The 17,545-nt window shown below is 40.8% G+C and overlaps 2 protein-coding genes across 5 annotated transcripts in view; both read right to left on the reverse strand.

Annotated features, from left to right (window-relative positions):
- The window catches only part of NEK5 (NIMA related kinase 5), a 24,790-nt gene extending 19,913 nt beyond the window's left edge, over nt 1-4,877 (reverse strand). For 2 of the 4 annotated variants that reach the window (XM_030476944.1, XM_030476942.1), the window contains exons 1-4: nt 4,809-4,877; nt 3,384-3,524; nt 1,594-1,690; nt 449-546 (exon numbers count right to left, since the gene is read on the reverse strand). In XM_030476944.1, coding sequence (XP_030332804.1) covers nt 449-546; nt 1,594-1,690; nt 3,384-3,500 — 312 coding nt within the window. In that variant the 5' untranslated portion in view covers nt 3,501-3,524; nt 4,809-4,877. Of the gene's footprint in view, nt 1-448; nt 547-1,593; nt 1,691-3,383; nt 4,050-4,808 lie in introns of those variants that run through there. The other 2 variants (XM_030476943.1, XM_030476945.1) reach the window with 2 other exon arrangements.
- Nucleotides 4,878-6,327: 1,450 nt separating this feature from the next.
- Nucleotides 6,328-17,427, reverse strand: CKAP2 (cytoskeleton associated protein 2). Its single transcript, XM_030477123.1, has 9 exons — nt 17,322-17,427; nt 15,577-15,664; nt 14,097-14,172; nt 11,446-12,269; nt 10,404-10,578; nt 9,727-9,894; nt 9,106-9,178; nt 8,039-8,432; nt 6,328-7,159 (listed from the first exon to the last, which is right to left on the reverse strand). Exons 1-9 carry the CDS (start codon nt 17,380-17,382, stop codon nt 6,922-6,924), a joined length of 2,097 nt encoding a protein of 698 aa, XP_030332983.1. The 5' UTR covers nt 17,383-17,427; the 3' UTR covers nt 6,328-6,921.
- Between the last annotated feature and the right edge of the window lie 118 nt (nt 17,428-17,545).

A 17,545-nucleotide genomic window follows, 5' to 3' on the forward strand; every position in this document is an offset into this window, starting at 1 on the left:
CCACTTCTGTGCTTTCCACTAACAGACTGGATACTATCTGTGTAGTTTCTACGTACATTTTCATTATAGCTGCAAAAGTAGAAAACTATGCATAATTAAACAACCTCAGAGTTCAGTACACTAAGTCAAATACATAAGAGAAAATTTCCTTCAGAAAGCTACACCACCATTTAAAAGAAAGTCTTTATGGCTTATTAAGTATACTACAAAGTGCAGCCACAACAGAAGGAGCAATGGGAGGAAGGGGGGATAAAAATGTCATCAAAATAATGATAATGAAGTAACTTAAGGTCTTAAAGCAGTATAAAAAGCAAGCTCTAAACTTCCATTAAAATTACCAGTTTCTTTAAAATGTTCAGGCCAGAAAAGAAACAGTAGCTAGTACTGGATAAATCAAACCATGTGTTTTACATAATATGTCCTTTCCTCTAAAGACAAGTTATTTTACCTGGTCCTCGTCAAACAGCACTCCATGCTGCATATTTATCCGCTTCATTAAGTCTCCACCATCACAGTATTCCATCACAATATATAGCTTGTTCTTTTCTGAAGGGAAAAGTATAATTTTTCCTTTATTCCTTTATTACTCATTAATTCATCAATAAATTATTTTTATTTTATATGGTCCTTCTTTCAAAAGGGGGTTGCTAATCCTCTACCCACTCCTCCCTTTCAAAGAGTAAATGAGAAAAAATAGATACTTCCAGTGAAACCTGGTGCAAAAACTAAAAGATATGAAAATACATTTAAACAGAGATTCACCAAAATATTAAATACATGAGAAAACTCCCAAGAGACCATACTGACAGAAAGACAGATGTTCTTACAGGCAATGCTTAGCATAATGCTTCATAGTTGGGATTGTTCCCCAATAATTACTAAGTATACAGTTACGCTTAGGGGAAAGATCAGAAGTAGACAGTGTCCAAACAGTAGCAATAAACAACAGGGACTACTTTATATGGAAAATCACCCTATTCTTGCCTCTCTGGGGTCCAGAAAACCACCAGATTTATGTGTCCCTTCAAAATTTTACAGTCCTGATCATAGAAAACAATTTGAACACAAGCCATAACTACAGCATTCATTTCATAAGGCATTGTTTATGACAGCTGTCAGCAGGAAAAATAAACACAGGGAATTAGCTCTTATGGAGAACAGACTTTGTTCTATCTCCTTCAGTCCTGAAGAATTCTGTATCCTTGAGTGATACCTCAAAATATGGCTCAAGAAAAAAGGCCAACAGGACCTATTTCTTGCTATACTCAAAAGCTCTCTTCTTCTATTGAACCTCTCAAAAAATTCTCATTGAACTCTGGAGTCCTATGATGATCAAGACTAAAGTTCAGCTTCAGCCATGCAGACACTGCAGGATGTAGCATTCATGCCACAATACCTTAGGTCCCACACACACACATGAAGAGGGCAAGTGATGACTGTTTTTGACACCTCAGGTTCATTTTCAGGAGTTGGAACCTGTCCCCACTGGTAAGTAAGACATGGAGGACAGGCTTATGGTTGGGCAAAATTAGCAAGGTTGGTTTTGCTGCCTTCCAGTCCTATAATCACAAATAGAAAATGTTAAGAATAAACCTTGCAAAGAAGCATAGAAGGTTACAATATTTGCATGCTTCATCTTGGCCAGAAGAATGACTTCTTTCTGAGAGGCTTCTTTTTCTTTCACAGGTATCTGCAAAGAATTAAGAAACGATATGCTAGCAATGATATATTTAACTTTTCAAAAATAGTTACATTGTTATCAAACCATTTCCACAAATACAAAAAGACAGTGTACCAAAGTGATGCAGAAATATTATTAAACGTGATGTATATGTAATGCAAAGTATCAATTTGCAGTGTATGCTTGGAAATATATTAGAACATTAGTGAAGTCAAGCCAAATTATGACGTTACAGAAGCGGGCAAATGTCTACCTTTGAACTTTTTACACAAATGCTATTGTTAAGCTAGCTGATGGATGGAGTTCAACTCTGAAGTTGAACTTCCCTTAATTATTTGAAGAATAAGGGTCTAGGTGACTCTGTTTTTCTAACATGGGTGATCTCAAAAGAATAAAAAGAAAAAAAGTCCTTCATTTTACTGGTGTTACAAGTTCTTGTAACATTTCGGGCAAACTTTGCCCTGTTATGTTAAACGGAAAACTTCTATTTGGTTCATTGTGATCACACTTTCATCAATACAACTTCTTGAAAATGCATGTCTCTGAGTATCCATCCATCAAAATGTCCTCTTATTTTACAAAAAGTTTCTTACCCTCATTCTTACGAAATAATTTTGAAACATAAGATTCAAAGATTCAAAAATCAGAAAGTGAATGAAACACATTCTGCCATATAAAAAAAACATTATGACTTCTCCCTATCCTGCTCCTGAGTGGGATCCACAATATTTTATTAACTTCTATTTTCTATTTTGTGTACATCAAAATCTAAGATTAGAAATGTGTAGGGTTTATTGGTCATGAGCATAGAGAGAAACTATTCTTTTTTCTCTAGCTGCCATAACTAGCAAATCAATTCTGGGTTTCAAACTAGCAGTTATACAGCTCTTTCTAAAACTGATGCATAAAATTTAAATCTTTTATTATAATTCTCTAAGATATTAAAAATTCACTAGTGTGGCCCAGAATAGCAAAAGACCTGACAAAAGCATGTAGGCACTGACTGAAATTGCCTGTCTTTCTGGAACAAGATATAGGAGTGGTATTTCTCTGACACCTGAGCTACTGACTCTAACCTGCCTCTGGTGAACAGAAAGAAAGAAGAGAGCACTTTTATGGCCTGATTCAGCTCACTCTAAAGTTCACATGATCGACAGCTTCCTAAAACCAGGTATTTCTCTTGTTCTCCTAGAAAGGGAGTGTAGCCAAGCAGCTCAGATGCTGAGAGCAGCAGAATGGAAATTTAAAATGAGATGAATCAAACTGCCATAAACGTGAGCATTGGAAAGACATCATTGTGAATTACTCAAGCCTGAAAATGGGGGGGGGGAGGAAATTAAAAGGTTTAGAGAAATATATCACAAAATTGTGATTTGTTATTTCAGTGGTAATAGTTTCATTGTAGTTGAATCCTCTAGCGTAAAATCTGAATTAAGTAATGTCAGGCACTGAAGGTAGGGAAAAGTTTTTGAAAGAACAAAAACAAAGTAAAAAGTAAACACAATATCAAAATATGTATTTTGTCTACACTTGTAAAATTATTACATTAGCACAGAGTACAGTCTTCAGAAAGTTTAAGTCTATATAATGAAGATGGAACTACAAAGGAGATAAAACATAACCCAAGTTCATACTGCTGCTGAATACAATTAACACAATCAGGTAAATAACTACTGTTATCATCCAGGTTTTGTTGGTTTACCTTAATTAAATCGATCTCTTTGATAACACACTGCTCATTATCCACTTTTCCTTTTGCCAAGAATATTTTCCCAAAAGATCCTTCTCCAATTTTTTTAATGATTTCATATTTATCCATGATGTCTTTGTCTTAAAGCAGGGGCTAAAACAAAAAAGTCCCCAAATTAGTATTGCACATAGTCAGTGCTCTAACATCCAAGTTTATGCTACTGAAATAGACGCTACCTTTTAAAACTGTCATTTTCATCACAGTTTTTATATTTTATCGTATTTTTATTACTGCTGATGATCCTTCCTAAAAATGTCATCTCCTGGAAGCCTGCAAATTATTGCGGATCTGAATTTTCAATAAGCAGCAAGTTTATGAGTGTCTCATAAAGAGAAGCTTGAAGCTTAGTCCTAGTACACCTTAAAGTTAAAACACGAGAAAGTAGAAAGCACTATGTGAGATTATATGATTTTGGGAAGTCTGACTCATTATTTCCTGAAGTTAACAATACTGTAGAGTTGTACTTTTAATGGAGGAAAAATAAAATTATATGTTCTTTCATGTTCATTTAGTTGAAACTGGTGTGAACTGGTTGGCAGCAAGACGAATAGCCACTGCATTCTGCAGGAGACCACAGCCAAGTGCAGTTGGGCATCAGCAGTCCTCTGGAAACCTCTGACAGAAACAGTAATGTCATTGGGTACTTGCAACATATCCATAAGCAAACTTACACAGCTAAACATAAGCAAACACTTCAAGCCGTTCTTATTAGTTGGCCTGAGTTTTAGAAAGGGAGATTTGCTAAGATACTAGGCTTTTCCTGCCGGGAAGGCCAGGCAAGCCCTCACAGGCTGCCTCGGGAGGCTCTATGACGGGCAGTGTCTGAGCACCACTTCGAGGCGCTGGCAGGGTGACCCCAGGCAGTTTCAGTGTCGGTGTTCGGGTCCAAGCCAGCTCCTGTTCGTAGTCGCTGGCGAGAAGCAGCACCTCGGCACAGGGGGGCCCTTCACACCGAGCCGGGGTGCGCTGCGCGCCAGGGCTCTGCCGCTCTCCCGCCCGGCTGCCCGCGGCACTCCCGCGGCGGGGCCAGGCCTCGGGCGGGGTGACGGGGCTCGAAGGACACCACCCGCCGGCGGTGACAGGGGAGGCGGCCACCGCCTCCCTCGCAGCGGGACCTACACACGGGTGGTGGTGTCCAACCTCCTGCCCGGGGGCTGCGGGGCCGGCACCGCGGGTGGCCGTGGAGGGGCAGCCGCTGGGGGTGCCGCTCGGCTCGCCGCGCTGGGGGATCGCGCTCCGCCGCCCTCCCCGCCCTGGCTGTGGTGCCGTTGCCATGGCGACGGGGCGCGCCAGGCGGGCTGCCCTTGTCTGGGCCTCCCTTCCTTGCGGCCCGGCCCGGCCCGACTGGACTCGGCCCGGCTCCGGGGGACGCGGTACCTGCGTGCGCTCGGCCGCCTCCGGAACCCCACCGCCCGGAGGAGGAGCGCTCCCGGACCCCGCGCCCCCCCGGCGGAGGGTGGCGTTAGAAGCGGCGGGGCGGCCGGGAGCAGGGGCAGCCCTGCTTCCCTCAGGCAAACCGCACCTTACTTCGGGAGGTCAGTATCAGGAGTAGGGCGGCCCCCAAGAAAAGCCCGACTGCCTTGAATCCTTGGCCGAGCCTCACGTACCAACCTATGTGCAACAGCTGATTTTCCTAAGTCGAGTCTGTTGTCCCGATGACAGTAACTAGTAAATGATCTCTCCCCGTCCTTATCTCGACCCACAAGCCTTTCGTTCTATTTTCTCTCCCCTGTCCAGCTGAGGACGGGGACAGATAGAGGAGTTTTGGTAGGCACCTGTTGTCCACCCACCGCAATAGAGTCTTTAAGTACATAGTCATGAAGAAAAACTTCACACGTTCTCATAGTGTTGCACTCTCTCTTTGAAGTACAACAAGGGAGCAATCGGAACAACACTGACACTAATGGTTTTAGACTGAACATTTCTGCAATTCTTTTACCAACTCCAAATACATCTAATATATCTAATATTAAACTCAGTTATTAGCAGGTGCTCTAGGTAAGAAAGTTGGTTGTGTGTTTTACAGTTTATCAGTTTTATGATACAGAAAACATGCCCACTCAATTTTTTGACTGAAATAATCAATAACCACAACTATTAACAACGATTTAGATTATAAATACTGGCAAACCTAACTTCTGTTACTGTAGGTAAATTTGAGCTTTCGGTCACTGTGTTTCAATAGCATTTTCAGTTCCAGCACCCAGTCTGGGCCTAGAAACTGAACCACTGACACCATGAAGCCAATCGCAATTGCACTGAACCTATGGTTGCACCACATTTCACACGACGTGCCCTTTTCTTGACAGATAATCTCAGTTTTTGAAGCTAAGCACATACGTAGTTACTTGATACAATTTGTGGTTTTATTTTTTTTACATTTAAGAACAGTAGCAATATAGAGATAAATGATTCGTATTCCCAGGGAAAAAAAGAGGCAGTCATATTAGGCTTCTCAGATTGACAGGTCTATTAAAAAGAAAAAAAAAAAAAAGCCCCTACTGTCAACATGTTTTGAAAAATACACTCAATAGAGCTGAGCCAGTCTGTGCTATAATGTACCCATAGGCGATGTCTTGGCCACCTGTGATGTATTTTCCTCACCCAAAATCTCACATGACCCTAGAAGCTAGAATTATGTCCAGACTAGACTGTTTCCACAATAGCCTGTTCAAAACGTGACCCTAAAGCAAAGAAAATACATTAATTTTTGCACTATCCCAAAACTTAGAAAAACAGGAGAGGTTTTTTTTGGTTGGTTTTGTTTTTGACAGAGCTATAAGGTAATCCACTTTGGAACTAAACTAAATGTGGGAAGCATCAAAAAGTTACTTAGGCCTATAGCCATGTTCTACAATTAGTTTCCAGCCTAGAGCCCGTAAATAAAGAACAAATATAACTCAGTTGATTAGTTTAATAAGTCTACCATATTACAGACTAATGCAAACCAACATTAGAACAGTCACATAGTAATTAGTGTATCAGACCTTAGCTAAGGGATACAACAGTTTAAATTTAGTGTACATCTTACTAGCTGGTTTCAGTTTTCAAAAACTAAACGTTGCTGTAGCAGACATTGCCCTATTGGAATGACTATGTTGTTATTGCTTCTTAACCTAAAAGTTAGATTGTGCAATGCTAAAGAATTTATAGGAATTACAATAGGGAAAGAGTAGGTATTAGCAATATACTATGACCCGTTATATGAAGTGTTACACCTAGTCCTTAATTCAATATTTAATGAAGCATATTTAACATGAAGACACTGATATTTATGAGTACTAAACCAGACCAGATTTACTAAGATTTTGAAAAGGCAGCAACTTATAAATTCAAAAGTTTTGTGACTCTGGCAGTAAAATTTCATCTGAAGTGATCTATGCAAGTTTTAGGTAGCTCCTCTCTCAAAGCTGTTAAAAACAAAACACTCCCCCCAACTCTTCTTAAAAAGGATCCAATCTTTGACCCTCATGTAGCATTAATGCTACTTTTACTCTTCTACTTCAGCACTTGTTTCTTCAATCACATTGCTCTCTTTGTGGATAAATGCAGTGGCTTTTGATTCCAGTTCTCCCGGCTGTTCAAATGAAGAGACAGATGGATCTTGATCTTTAACTGTATCTGACAGCTTGCACATCTTCTCTCTAATGCGCTGAGAATATCGCAGAGGGGTTACAAGTTTCAGGTCTTTAGCACTGGAGTCATTTGCCTCATGGTGCATCTTCACACTTGGGAAAAGAAAAAAGGGAAATCACCACTGAACATAGGCACACCGTCATATAAACTATCTCTGTAGCATCTAGCAGGTGCTACAAACAGCAAATCGTGATTCCCATTTAGCCCATTTCCGTAGCCAAAGAAAACAGGCTCTTTCCCATTCATACAGTTAAAACAGATATACAACTCTTTTCTTGGGAAAAATATTTTCAGGGGAACTTCCTTTAACAAGTTTCCAAAGGAAGATTTCCTCCTATTCCAGCAGGGGGAAACTATTGTTCTTGCTATGAGGGACAGCAGACAGCTGACAGGAGTCCAGCAGATGCCCAAGCTGAGCACAACTTTCTTAAGTCTGCAATCTTAGAAGAAATTTTGTGGCAAAAAAAGAAATTAAATATCATCTGTTTTGTCCTGAGATTACTACCCAGATTTTTGCCTCAAGATACAATTAAGAGTCTTTACAGGACAGTTACATCTTGTTCATTTCCATGTTATATGACATACAACCACATATACCTTTGAAAAGGCAAGGGCTGGAGTCACCTGTATTTTTACCTAGCTTAGTGTAGAACTGCTGCTGCCATGTGGCCTGTGGGCGGGGATTCTAATCCTGGAATTTATGTCTCTGCCACAGAAGTTGGATTACTCTATAGCAAGGCATTCAAATAGCAAAATAGCTTGAATAAAGAGGAATTTATTTAAAAAAAAAAAAAAAAAAACAAAACAGACTTCATCCTGAAGGAAGAGGAAGCAGTCCTAAGAAAACCCTTAAATTCTTGAGCCCTTTTAAGCAGGTGTTCACAGATGCAGTGCCTCCCCGTTTCAACACGACAAACAATACTGTTGCTCCAGACACTGCAGATTTCCATAGTTACCTGAAGTAATCTTACCTTTCCAAGTATGGAGTGGTAGGTGGATTGCATCTTATTATAGAAGATGTGTCATTCTCCTTCTGAGGAGAATTAACTGCTTGGACTATATCTTTTACCCCATCCTCATGCTTCTCTTCTGCTTCACATTTCCCTTTCTTTTTTGCACGTTCTTTAGTCTTGTGCTTTTTATTCTTTTTCAGCAAGATCTCTTCTCTTGGTTTCGAGTCTAAATCCATTTCCTCTTTTTTGTTCACTTCACTGCTAATCTCTGCCTTCTTGTCATCACTCTCTGCTTTTTGGTCATCATCAGAGCAGATATCCTTGGAGGCCTCCTGAACCTGCTCTACAGATGGATTTGGTTCCTTGCTGACTTCCACTACCTCGCTTAAATGAGTGTCTATCACAGTTCCCCCTAAAATTGAAATATTGAAGAAAGTACAGCTGTGATTATTTACAACTAAAGAGAAATTAATATTTTAGAGAGATCTATGAAATCTTAAAGCTTTACATGAGAATGAAAGTTAAGTATTCTTTGAGTCTGAGCCACAGCGATTTAAGTTACTAATAATGCAACCTGAAAACTCAAGCTAAGTACATCCTGATGAGTCATTCTCAGCACAGCAGGTCTGAACAAGTGTTTCAGTCAGTTTCTGGTATCAAATACTTGTCAGGTTATGTTATATTCAACAGGAATGTATACAGCTACTTTGCTTCCAAAATCAGTATACCACCTTTAATTGGCCATAACACAACCATGCATCTGCTAGTGAAGTTTATGTGTCAAAGCAGCAACTGATATTTAACTCACAAAAATGTTTTATTTACTTTTTGATTGTAGCCGAACAACATTGCTTTGATAGAATTTAAGTAGAAAGTTTGAATATGAAAGCATCTCCGCTACTCTTTTTAATATGCCCACAATTGAAAAGGATTAGTCAATGTTGTTTTCAAAGACAATTGAGTAAAAAATAAAACAGAGAAGTTTCTATGAAATAGAATTTACTATAAACACAAATGGTTTCAACAGATAGCTTGTGTTACCTGTCATGCCAAACATTTAACTAGAATAGAGTATTTGGACTTACCATCCTCAGACTTAAGAAGGCTTTCAGTATTTTTCATGATATCTATTAGTGTGTTTCGCAGTTCATCTTTAGGCTGGAAAAAAAGTGGTATTGTTTTAGGAAAAAAAACTCCAAAATTAATCATCATTTCAGCTTATTTGGTATAACAGGTATTAGAGGGAAAGTAGTATAGACCTTATAATATCCATGTTACAAACCTTCATTTAATGCTGTTTAGACCTAAGTTGGAACACAAGCGATTCTCGTATTTTCTGTATTGGGTGCACTATGGCTGTATTTGATGCCTTGAAATCTTGCTGATAATAAAGTGTAGAATTAAGACCATCAATGAGTGTAAAATTAAGTTCTGTTTTGGGTTTCTAGTGATACTGCAACTCTCAGTCCTTACTTTCTTCTAGGTCATATGGTATTTTGATGATCCTAAACCTTTCTCCTTGCAAGTAGTAAGCATCTACAGCGGTTACAGAGCAAACCAAATCTAATTTTTCATGTTCAACTAAGTCATATGGCTCTCCTTCTGCTATGAAAGGATTTATTAAAATCAGAAGTAGTTGTATTTTATATACCACACGTTTATGCATTTATATTAATTCATCTCAAAGTTCAAGACAAGCTGCTCACCACTGCTCCTGCCAAAATGGCCTCCTCATAGACAGCAATAAGCTTTTCAAGAGGGCCCATCTGTTCAAGACGCATACAGCAGATCCAATACTTTGCAAGCTTTTTAGCCTCAGGAATGCTCTCTGTCAGACCTTCCAGCATGGCACGTACTTCATCGCCTTGACATTCCTGAAGTCAACACAAGAGCAGAGATTTATTTTGAAGTGAACATTTTGAAGAGCTCTATTTTAGCTGGTTTTGAACAAGAAAACAAGTATTTTTTTTTCTTTCTTTGGCAGAAGAGTTGTCATTCACCAATTCTTCCAAATGAGATTTATACAGTATTGTAAGTAGAAGGCATGGTAGAATGCACAGACACCCTCAGAACTACTTAAACCAGACTTTTTTAGAAGTCCAGGCAAGTTTCTGCAAATGCAAACTTGTTTTAGATTAATTACTTCATAGCTACTCTCATATTACAGCTTTTCTACTTTATTATGTTACCATTATTACCTGATCTTATTGGGTAGTTCAGTAAGTTACTAAAGCTTACATGAGAACTTATGTCTTCAGGTGTCAGCAATAAGCTATGATATTGCTTAACTTGAGGAGCAGTTAGTTCCCTGCATCTGATTCAGAGGTCCAGCATGCCCATAGGACTTATATGATTGGAACTTGGTAGGCAAGAGACTGAATACCTGTTCAGTTAACTGCAGACATTCTGCGAGAGTCTCGTTGGCCTTTTCATTGTGTAATATGTGCTCTAAAGAATCACCAGCTTCTTCGCTTTTAGACTGGGGTCCCAGAAGCAGAGATATAGGAGGTCTCCTCATCACTTTGCCTCTAGATGCCCTCCATTCATCCAGGCGAGCTCTGCACGTAAGGATATTATTAGCTGAAGTGACAGATGTTTTATCATTTTTTTACATTGACTGACACTAACTAGGATTAAGTCATACAAAGATATACTTTCCAGACAGTCCTTGAATCCTCTCCCTTTAGTCCTAAGAGGAATACAGCTGCCATTTAGACCTGCATGGAAATTTCAGAACCATGCATATTGCTATCTGCTTTAGGGATCTATCAGGTCAGAACATTTTAATCTCTTTCCAGCAGCAACAAGAGGCTTAGGCTACAGACCCTTTTCTTCAAGAGAGGATAAAAAAATTGCTTCCGATTTATTCATCTGTGCCACCTCTCCTCCCTAATTCCACTTCAAACTGGAAAAAATAGGAACTATCTCTAAAGAGACAAAAGCATGGGGAGCCCAGAACAACCTCATCACACAGCTTTTAAACAGTGAAACTGATGTATAAATGTAATTTGGTCTTCATATATATTTCAGCTCCATCCCTCTAGACCAATTTTTAGTAAATGCAACTTTCTACAAGGAGGTCTATTAAATTAATTTTAGATTATGAATCTTCACTCCATCATCTAAGCTGCATTCACCAAGCTGAAAAATGTCATTGCCAAGTGCTCTCCCTCAGTCCCTAAACATGCTTTATATACATTTTCTATTTATAACCACACAGGACAATCCATAAGCCTGAAGAGCTGCTGCAATAAGTTTGAATCCCAATTTCTCCATCCTAAGTCTACAGTTTTAGTTTTCTGCCCTTTGGGCATCAAGTTCTCTTATTTTTCAGTGCATTTAAAGCAAGAAATAGATCAAAATAGATATTCTTGGAAAGAAAGTCTAGATACCTCCCAAGATCAAGCTATGACAGTAACTGTTACCTTCTCTCTTCTGCTGACTCTTTTGACATAACAGATTTTCTGTTGCCATTAGTTTTAGAATTCTGTCCCGACTTTGTACCAGGAACAACAGAAACCGGTTTTGCTGGAACTCCTGGTCTTGCATCTTCACAACAATCTCCACAGTTCTTCATTCCTAGTACTCTGCGGTCAGGATTGTTAGAAGCAGCCTTCAGTGGCTGTGGCCCCCTTCCACCATTCATTTTTTGGAGTGTTACTTTCTCTGGCACTACAGCAGATGCCAGTTGCCTTTTCTTCAGACCAGACTGCGAGTTTACAGCAGCTTTGTCAAATGGTTTGCTCTGGACAGGGAGGACACCATTCGGTTTTACAGAATTACGGTTATTTGTGGCTTTGATGGTCTTCAGAGCTACACTGCAGCTGCTCATGGACAAGGAACTTGCTGCTGGTTTGGTGGCAGAAGGAAGAAGCTTCTTGTCTGGCAAAGAACTCTTTCCCACCTCACTTTTTGGTGCTTTTCGGAAGGAGTTTATCTTGGACTGGATAACTTTGCCACGATATGTACCAAGCACTGGTTTCTTTGGTAGGCTGACACTTGAACTTTGTTTTTCTGCCATTAATCGTTTCTCTTTTATGCTTTTTATTTGCAAGAAGCACTTGGTAAGTGACACATGCTGAGATTTTATTTCATTAACTTCGGACTTGGAAGCATGTTCTTCAGGAGTATAGTTTGTCCCCAGTTTGGAATTTGTCAGTGTGACTGTGGAAGAGTTTAAAATAACATTTTTTTCTGAGGGTCCACTTGACTGGTCCCATGACAGTTCATTAGCATTCTCTTTATTTTCCTGAAATCAAGAGCATATCCATGGAGATGTTAGAAGTACATTCATGTTGCATGTTATTTGTTTCCAAAGAGGTTTTCACCCATTTACAGGACTAAAGTGGTTAACTGTAAATGCCACTTTAAAAGTGTCTACAAAAGCAGTGTATATACACTGAGTAGAATATTTGTCAGCTATTATTGTAGAGTTCACATTAAAAAAAAAAAAAAACAAATAAGGATTGTTTAAACTCTGTCTTTAAAGTAAGAAGGCCTAACCTGAGGGCTACATTCTTCCTATAGAAACAAAACTCTAAGTGGCTACTGTCTTTTAACTGTCAAAATCACCTTCTAAGAGAAGTCAAAGTCGAAACTTGCTTTGAGCTGTATATAGTCAAAAGCAGTATCTCACAGTCTGAATAGCCCATCATTTAATAGCAGCACCACTCCACCGCTTGGTGTGGATGGCTTTATAAATAAGGTGTGTGTATATATATATATATATATATATATATATATATATATATATATATAAGTGGAGTAAAACCTTCAGTTGGGCATTAAGATATGTTACCAAAAGAGGAAGAAATTTTCTTATTAATGAGCTGTAGGATGCGGTACTTATGAACAGACACATGAATTTTATATGCCCTTACTACTCCCTGAAATTCTCAACTGAATGTTCTTAGCATAACCCTAGCCTAGAGGCCATGAGAAGTGGAACCTTGCCTTTTCCTCTAAAGAGGATGCTCTACAGCAACCAATTCAGCATTGTCCAAGCAGCATCTTATGGAAGACTGAAAGATCCAAAAGCATGAAAAAAGAAATAGCTGAATGACCCATGGAAGTCTGCAGAAGCTGATACTATTCTCCTTTAAGGAAGATGCCCTCAAACCATAAGAAAAGTACACCGCATCTCATTTCCTGGTCTGTCATTTAGGCTTAGAAGTTAGATTTGGCTAAGCCAATAACTACAGCTTGAGTACAAGAGCTGTTATTTCAGGAAGCGATGTAGTTTAACTCAACTTAAAAAAATCACATGACACATTAAAACAGACCAAAGTATCTCCCTTCAGGAAATCTCTAAAAAATCCTTTGAAATTAAGGGTTTTTGCTTTCTTCCTCACATAACTCCAGGTCTCTCAAATCTTTTGGAACCAAAACTCAAACTCATCTAACATGAACACAGGTTTTGTGTCTTTTTTTTTTTTTCCCCTCCCTCACCTTTCCCTGAAAGCAGGTCTGGAGAAGAATCTGTATTTTGTTATTTCTAAGCAGCACAACCATGTGCATCTTAACTCTGGAAAAGTGGCACAGAATGATAGAGGGAAAACATTCCCTTCAACTCTGATTAGGTATTAGCACCTACTTCTGATTACATTACATTTGCCAGCATCACGGCTGAACCACCACACACTTAACAGTTTTGTTAGGTTGCACCCTCATCCGCAAGGAACAGAGTACAACAGAAGAATTCTCTACTCTGACAGAAAACCTTGCTCAGCTTTTAAATAACTTCTTCAAAGACCAAGGATATATCCTAAAAGTTGTGAGTCTCAAAAAATGTTGTCAAAATTTAGTCATATTTCATCAATAATGGTATCCTCTTTAAACCCTTTCCAGCCAGGTATAAACTGAATATCAATATGATCCATTACATACGGTAATGTGACAGCTCTCCAAAAAGCATGTAATAAGCAGTCATCGAATAAAGTTTTAACAAACTGCACCTCTGCACCTGCAAACTATATGCTCTGGAAATCATATAACCAAAATACAGTTTAAGCAAGTAGAACGATGCAGCCAGAGAAACAAAGTGCCACCAGTACTGGAATATCAGTCCAAAACTTACCATTTCTGTCTCCGGAGATGTTGCAAGCTGTATTTTGTCTTGCAGTTTACTGCTAGTTGCTCTCCTTGTTCTGCTACTGCGTAGGGGAAAACCAAACAAAACAAAACTAAGACATCTTAAATCATCCCGCAGTGTAACAAAGGAATTTATCTTCAGAGTTCACATGGGCCAGGTGGCAGTCTGCAGGCTGAAATCATACTGAAGCATTTCCGTTCAGCTTGTACTCTTCCTTCAGAAGAAAATAAATGCTTAAGCAATCACTGATCAGAGCCCAGGCTGAAAAACATCCCCTCTTACACCATGAAAGAGCTGGCTAACAGAAGGGAACAGAATTTACTAGGTGTCATTCTCATGTTTAAGGATGAGCACCAACCCGTCTGGCCTGATGCATCTGCTAGAGAAGGTCAAGTTTCTAAATGCTGCAGTTGAGGGGGAAGGAGGAGCAGCACAAGGAGTTGAAGCTCATCTGCTGCAATCATCAGAAGCCAGGCCATTTGGGGCAAGTCTGAACAAGGATATATAGTTCCTACCACACTGACAGGTTCCAAAACCTACAGTCAGACACCAGAGCTGGCACCAGACTACATGGTGAGTAACAAAACCACCAAGACCAGTATCGTCTCCTGGCAACTATGAAAATGTATTGACAGCTCAGAAGAAAAACATCTCAGTTTAAAGTTACAAATCCACATTTTTCCTCAAATGCTTCATGATTCATTGTATGAAACATGTGACTGAAAATTAACATTTCAGTTAGCAACTGATATCTTTCCATCAGATGATCTTTTGGAAGCCAGCTGAGTTGAACATGAAGGTACATTAGTGAAAATAATCAGTGACTTTGAAATGCTGCAAAAAGCAGTCTGCACACCATGTCACCAGTGATAGAGAATACATGTTAAGGGGAACTGACCAGAAGTTACAGAATCATAGAATTGTTTAGGTTGGAAAAGACCTTTAAGGTCATTGAGTCCAACCGCTAACCCAGCACTGCCAAGCCCACCACTAAGCCATGTCCCTGAATGCCACATTGACATATCTCTTAAACACCTCAAGGGATGGTGATTCAACCGCTTCCCTGGGCAGCCTGTTCCAATGGTTGACAACCCTTTTGGTGAAGACATTTTTCATAATATTCAATCTGAACTTCCCCTGGTGCAACCTGAGGCAGTTTCCTCTCATACTATCCCTTGTTATAGAAGCAAAGAGCAAAGTGGCATCTGAAGGAAGAGCTCTCCATATGAAAACTGTCTGTCTCTAGAGGAACAGATGATATTCTTCACCAATTGTATCTATTATGTATTTGGTTAAAAACTTTTAGTATTTGCTGACAATAAAAGGACTTTAGGAAATCCATGCGGTCATTAGTCTCATTGCATGGTCTCACCTTTTGGTTGAGGTTCTCTGCAAGAACTATTTATGTCTTTCCCACCAACCATGGACCTTTTTAAATGAATATAAGCTATAGCAGAAGTACTACCTGATGGATGCTTCGTTTTCTTGAATGGGCACACCAGAAAAGGTCTTTTTTCTTGATAGATATTCTTCAACCTTTTGACGTCTTTGTTCTAGTGGGTTAAAAAAAAAATAAAGATTTGCTACATTTTCAGTTAAATTAGTAATACCAAACTTTGTCTCTTAGAAGGAAATGCAATTAGAAAAGCATCAAGAAATTATGAAATGTAGACACTGTGGATTAAGAAAGTTCAATATTCACATCTTATGATGTCTTACACATTCTCTCATTTCTTGAGAAAGACTATTCAAGGGGTGGATGGATGTAATTTCACAGCTATAGGAGGTGGCTGGTTTGCTGCGTTAAGCTAAAAGAAACACAGTTTTGTGATGGGAAGAAGTTCAGGCTCACTCTTCTGCCTTCTGGATGCCTGAGCAGTATTTCACACATTGTTGGTTCAGCAAGCACACTTTGCTTGTAGCGCAAGTATAGCACACATGAAAAACACCAAGCACTTGAACCTAAATGACCGTCTGCAAAATCATTTGCTTCTCTTCCATGGTGATCTTGGCATCTGCACAAATGTTGGACCAACGGCAGTGTTAGTAACAGCAGGAAGTGATGCCGAAAAGGCCTGAAGCCAGCTGTCACTGTCTTAATACAGAGAGCGATTCCAGAACAGGATACTTTCTCATGTTTTCACTGGCTGACTGCACACTAGAGACTTACACCTTTCATAAGACTATACTGTTGATCTTTTTCAGAGAATATTCCTTATTCCTGTAAGGAGTTAGTGACCTTGGCTTGCTGGAAGCAGCTGGGATAAGATGGCCCTGCCACCCGAAGCAAGGTCAAGCGTTTACAGGGCCAGTGTAGACAGTTAGAATTCCAAATCCTAACAGTTTCACATGCAGTAGGATGTGAGAGCAAGAAGTTGGAGCATTATTTTTGACTCAGAACAATAATTCCTTTGTTGTATTCAGAACTCATGGCATTGCACCATCCCCCAACATCGACAGGCCCATTCAGCCATGGAAGCCTTCAATGAACTCACATATAAACCCTGACTTCTGCCCCTCCTAGGCAGGCAGAAATCGCCTTTTGAATCTCTTTGTATGTGCTCATTATCTTTCATGTTTTGTCCAAGCCCACGCTGCATGAAGCCCGAGAGGCTGCATGCATGACCTGCTTCTGAGGAGGCGCACACCAGCAGGGTACCTAAGAAATGCTGCACAGCAGCCGGCTCAGTGTGTATCCTAGAGCCTCCAGGCACCTTATGCTTCTGAAACTCAAGTCTTGCCGACTCCAAAGAGCAGAGCCCCACCAAAGCAATTAGACTTGTTAAACTTGCAGAAACCAAACCGGTCAGAAAATAACGAACAGAGGAGTGCAGGTATATGTCAGAGCATTCGCCTGTTGCAGTAGGATGCTCTTAGATTAAGACGTGCCTTTTACCGTGAAGAAAGGCTTTCGCTCGAAAAGCCCTGCCTGGGGGGAGCACCGGCCCCAGCCCTGCGAGAGGAGAGCGAGGTCTCACTGCCTCGCTCGCAGCGCTCAGCTCTGAAGCCACGACCGCGGCCGCCGCTGCCAGGGCCTATCCGGTCTCCGACCCTTCCGCCCGCTCCCCACGGAAAGCGGCCAGCTCCCCTCTCCCACCGGCTCACTCCCTTACCCGCCGCGGCCTCACCCGGCGCTACGCGGGGCAGCCCCGGCAGCGAGCGGAGGAGGCTCCATGCCCTCGGGGCTCGGTGCCCGCACGGCGGCCTTACCTCTGTAGCCCGGCTCGGCCCTGCGGCTGTCCGGCAACCAGGGCACAGAGCGCGCCGCCATCGCCGCCCGCTACAGAGCCGTTTGAATCTACCGCCGCGCCGCGCCTCCTGATTGGGCCGGCCGCGGGGCTTGAACTGGCCAATGGCGAGCGGCGGAGGGGGCCGCACCGGCAGAGGGCGTGCGGCGGCGGCCGTTGGGCGGGCGCCGGCGCGAGAGGAGCGGG

This window comes from Strigops habroptila, chromosome 2 (assembly GCF_004027225.2).
Source record: "Strigops habroptila isolate Jane chromosome 2, bStrHab1.2.pri, whole genome shotgun sequence".
Classification (NCBI taxonomy): domain Eukaryota; kingdom Metazoa; phylum Chordata; class Aves; order Psittaciformes; family Psittacidae; genus Strigops; species Strigops habroptila.

Bases quoted from the DNA above. Each gene is read 5' to 3' on its own strand.
- CKAP2 (XM_030477123.1), bottom strand. From the start codon at position 17,382: ATGGCGGCGCGCTCTGTGCCCTGGTTGCCGGACAGCCGCAGGGCCGAG. The intron at 12,270-14,096 runs GTAAGTTTTGGA...TCTTGATTTCAG, and splicing joins CATCTCCGGAGACAGAAATG to GAAAATAAAGAGAATGCTAA. The intron at 7,160-8,038 runs GTAAGATTACTT...TCTTTTCCCAAG, and splicing joins ACCACTCCATACTTGGAAAG to TGTGAAGATGCACCATGAGG.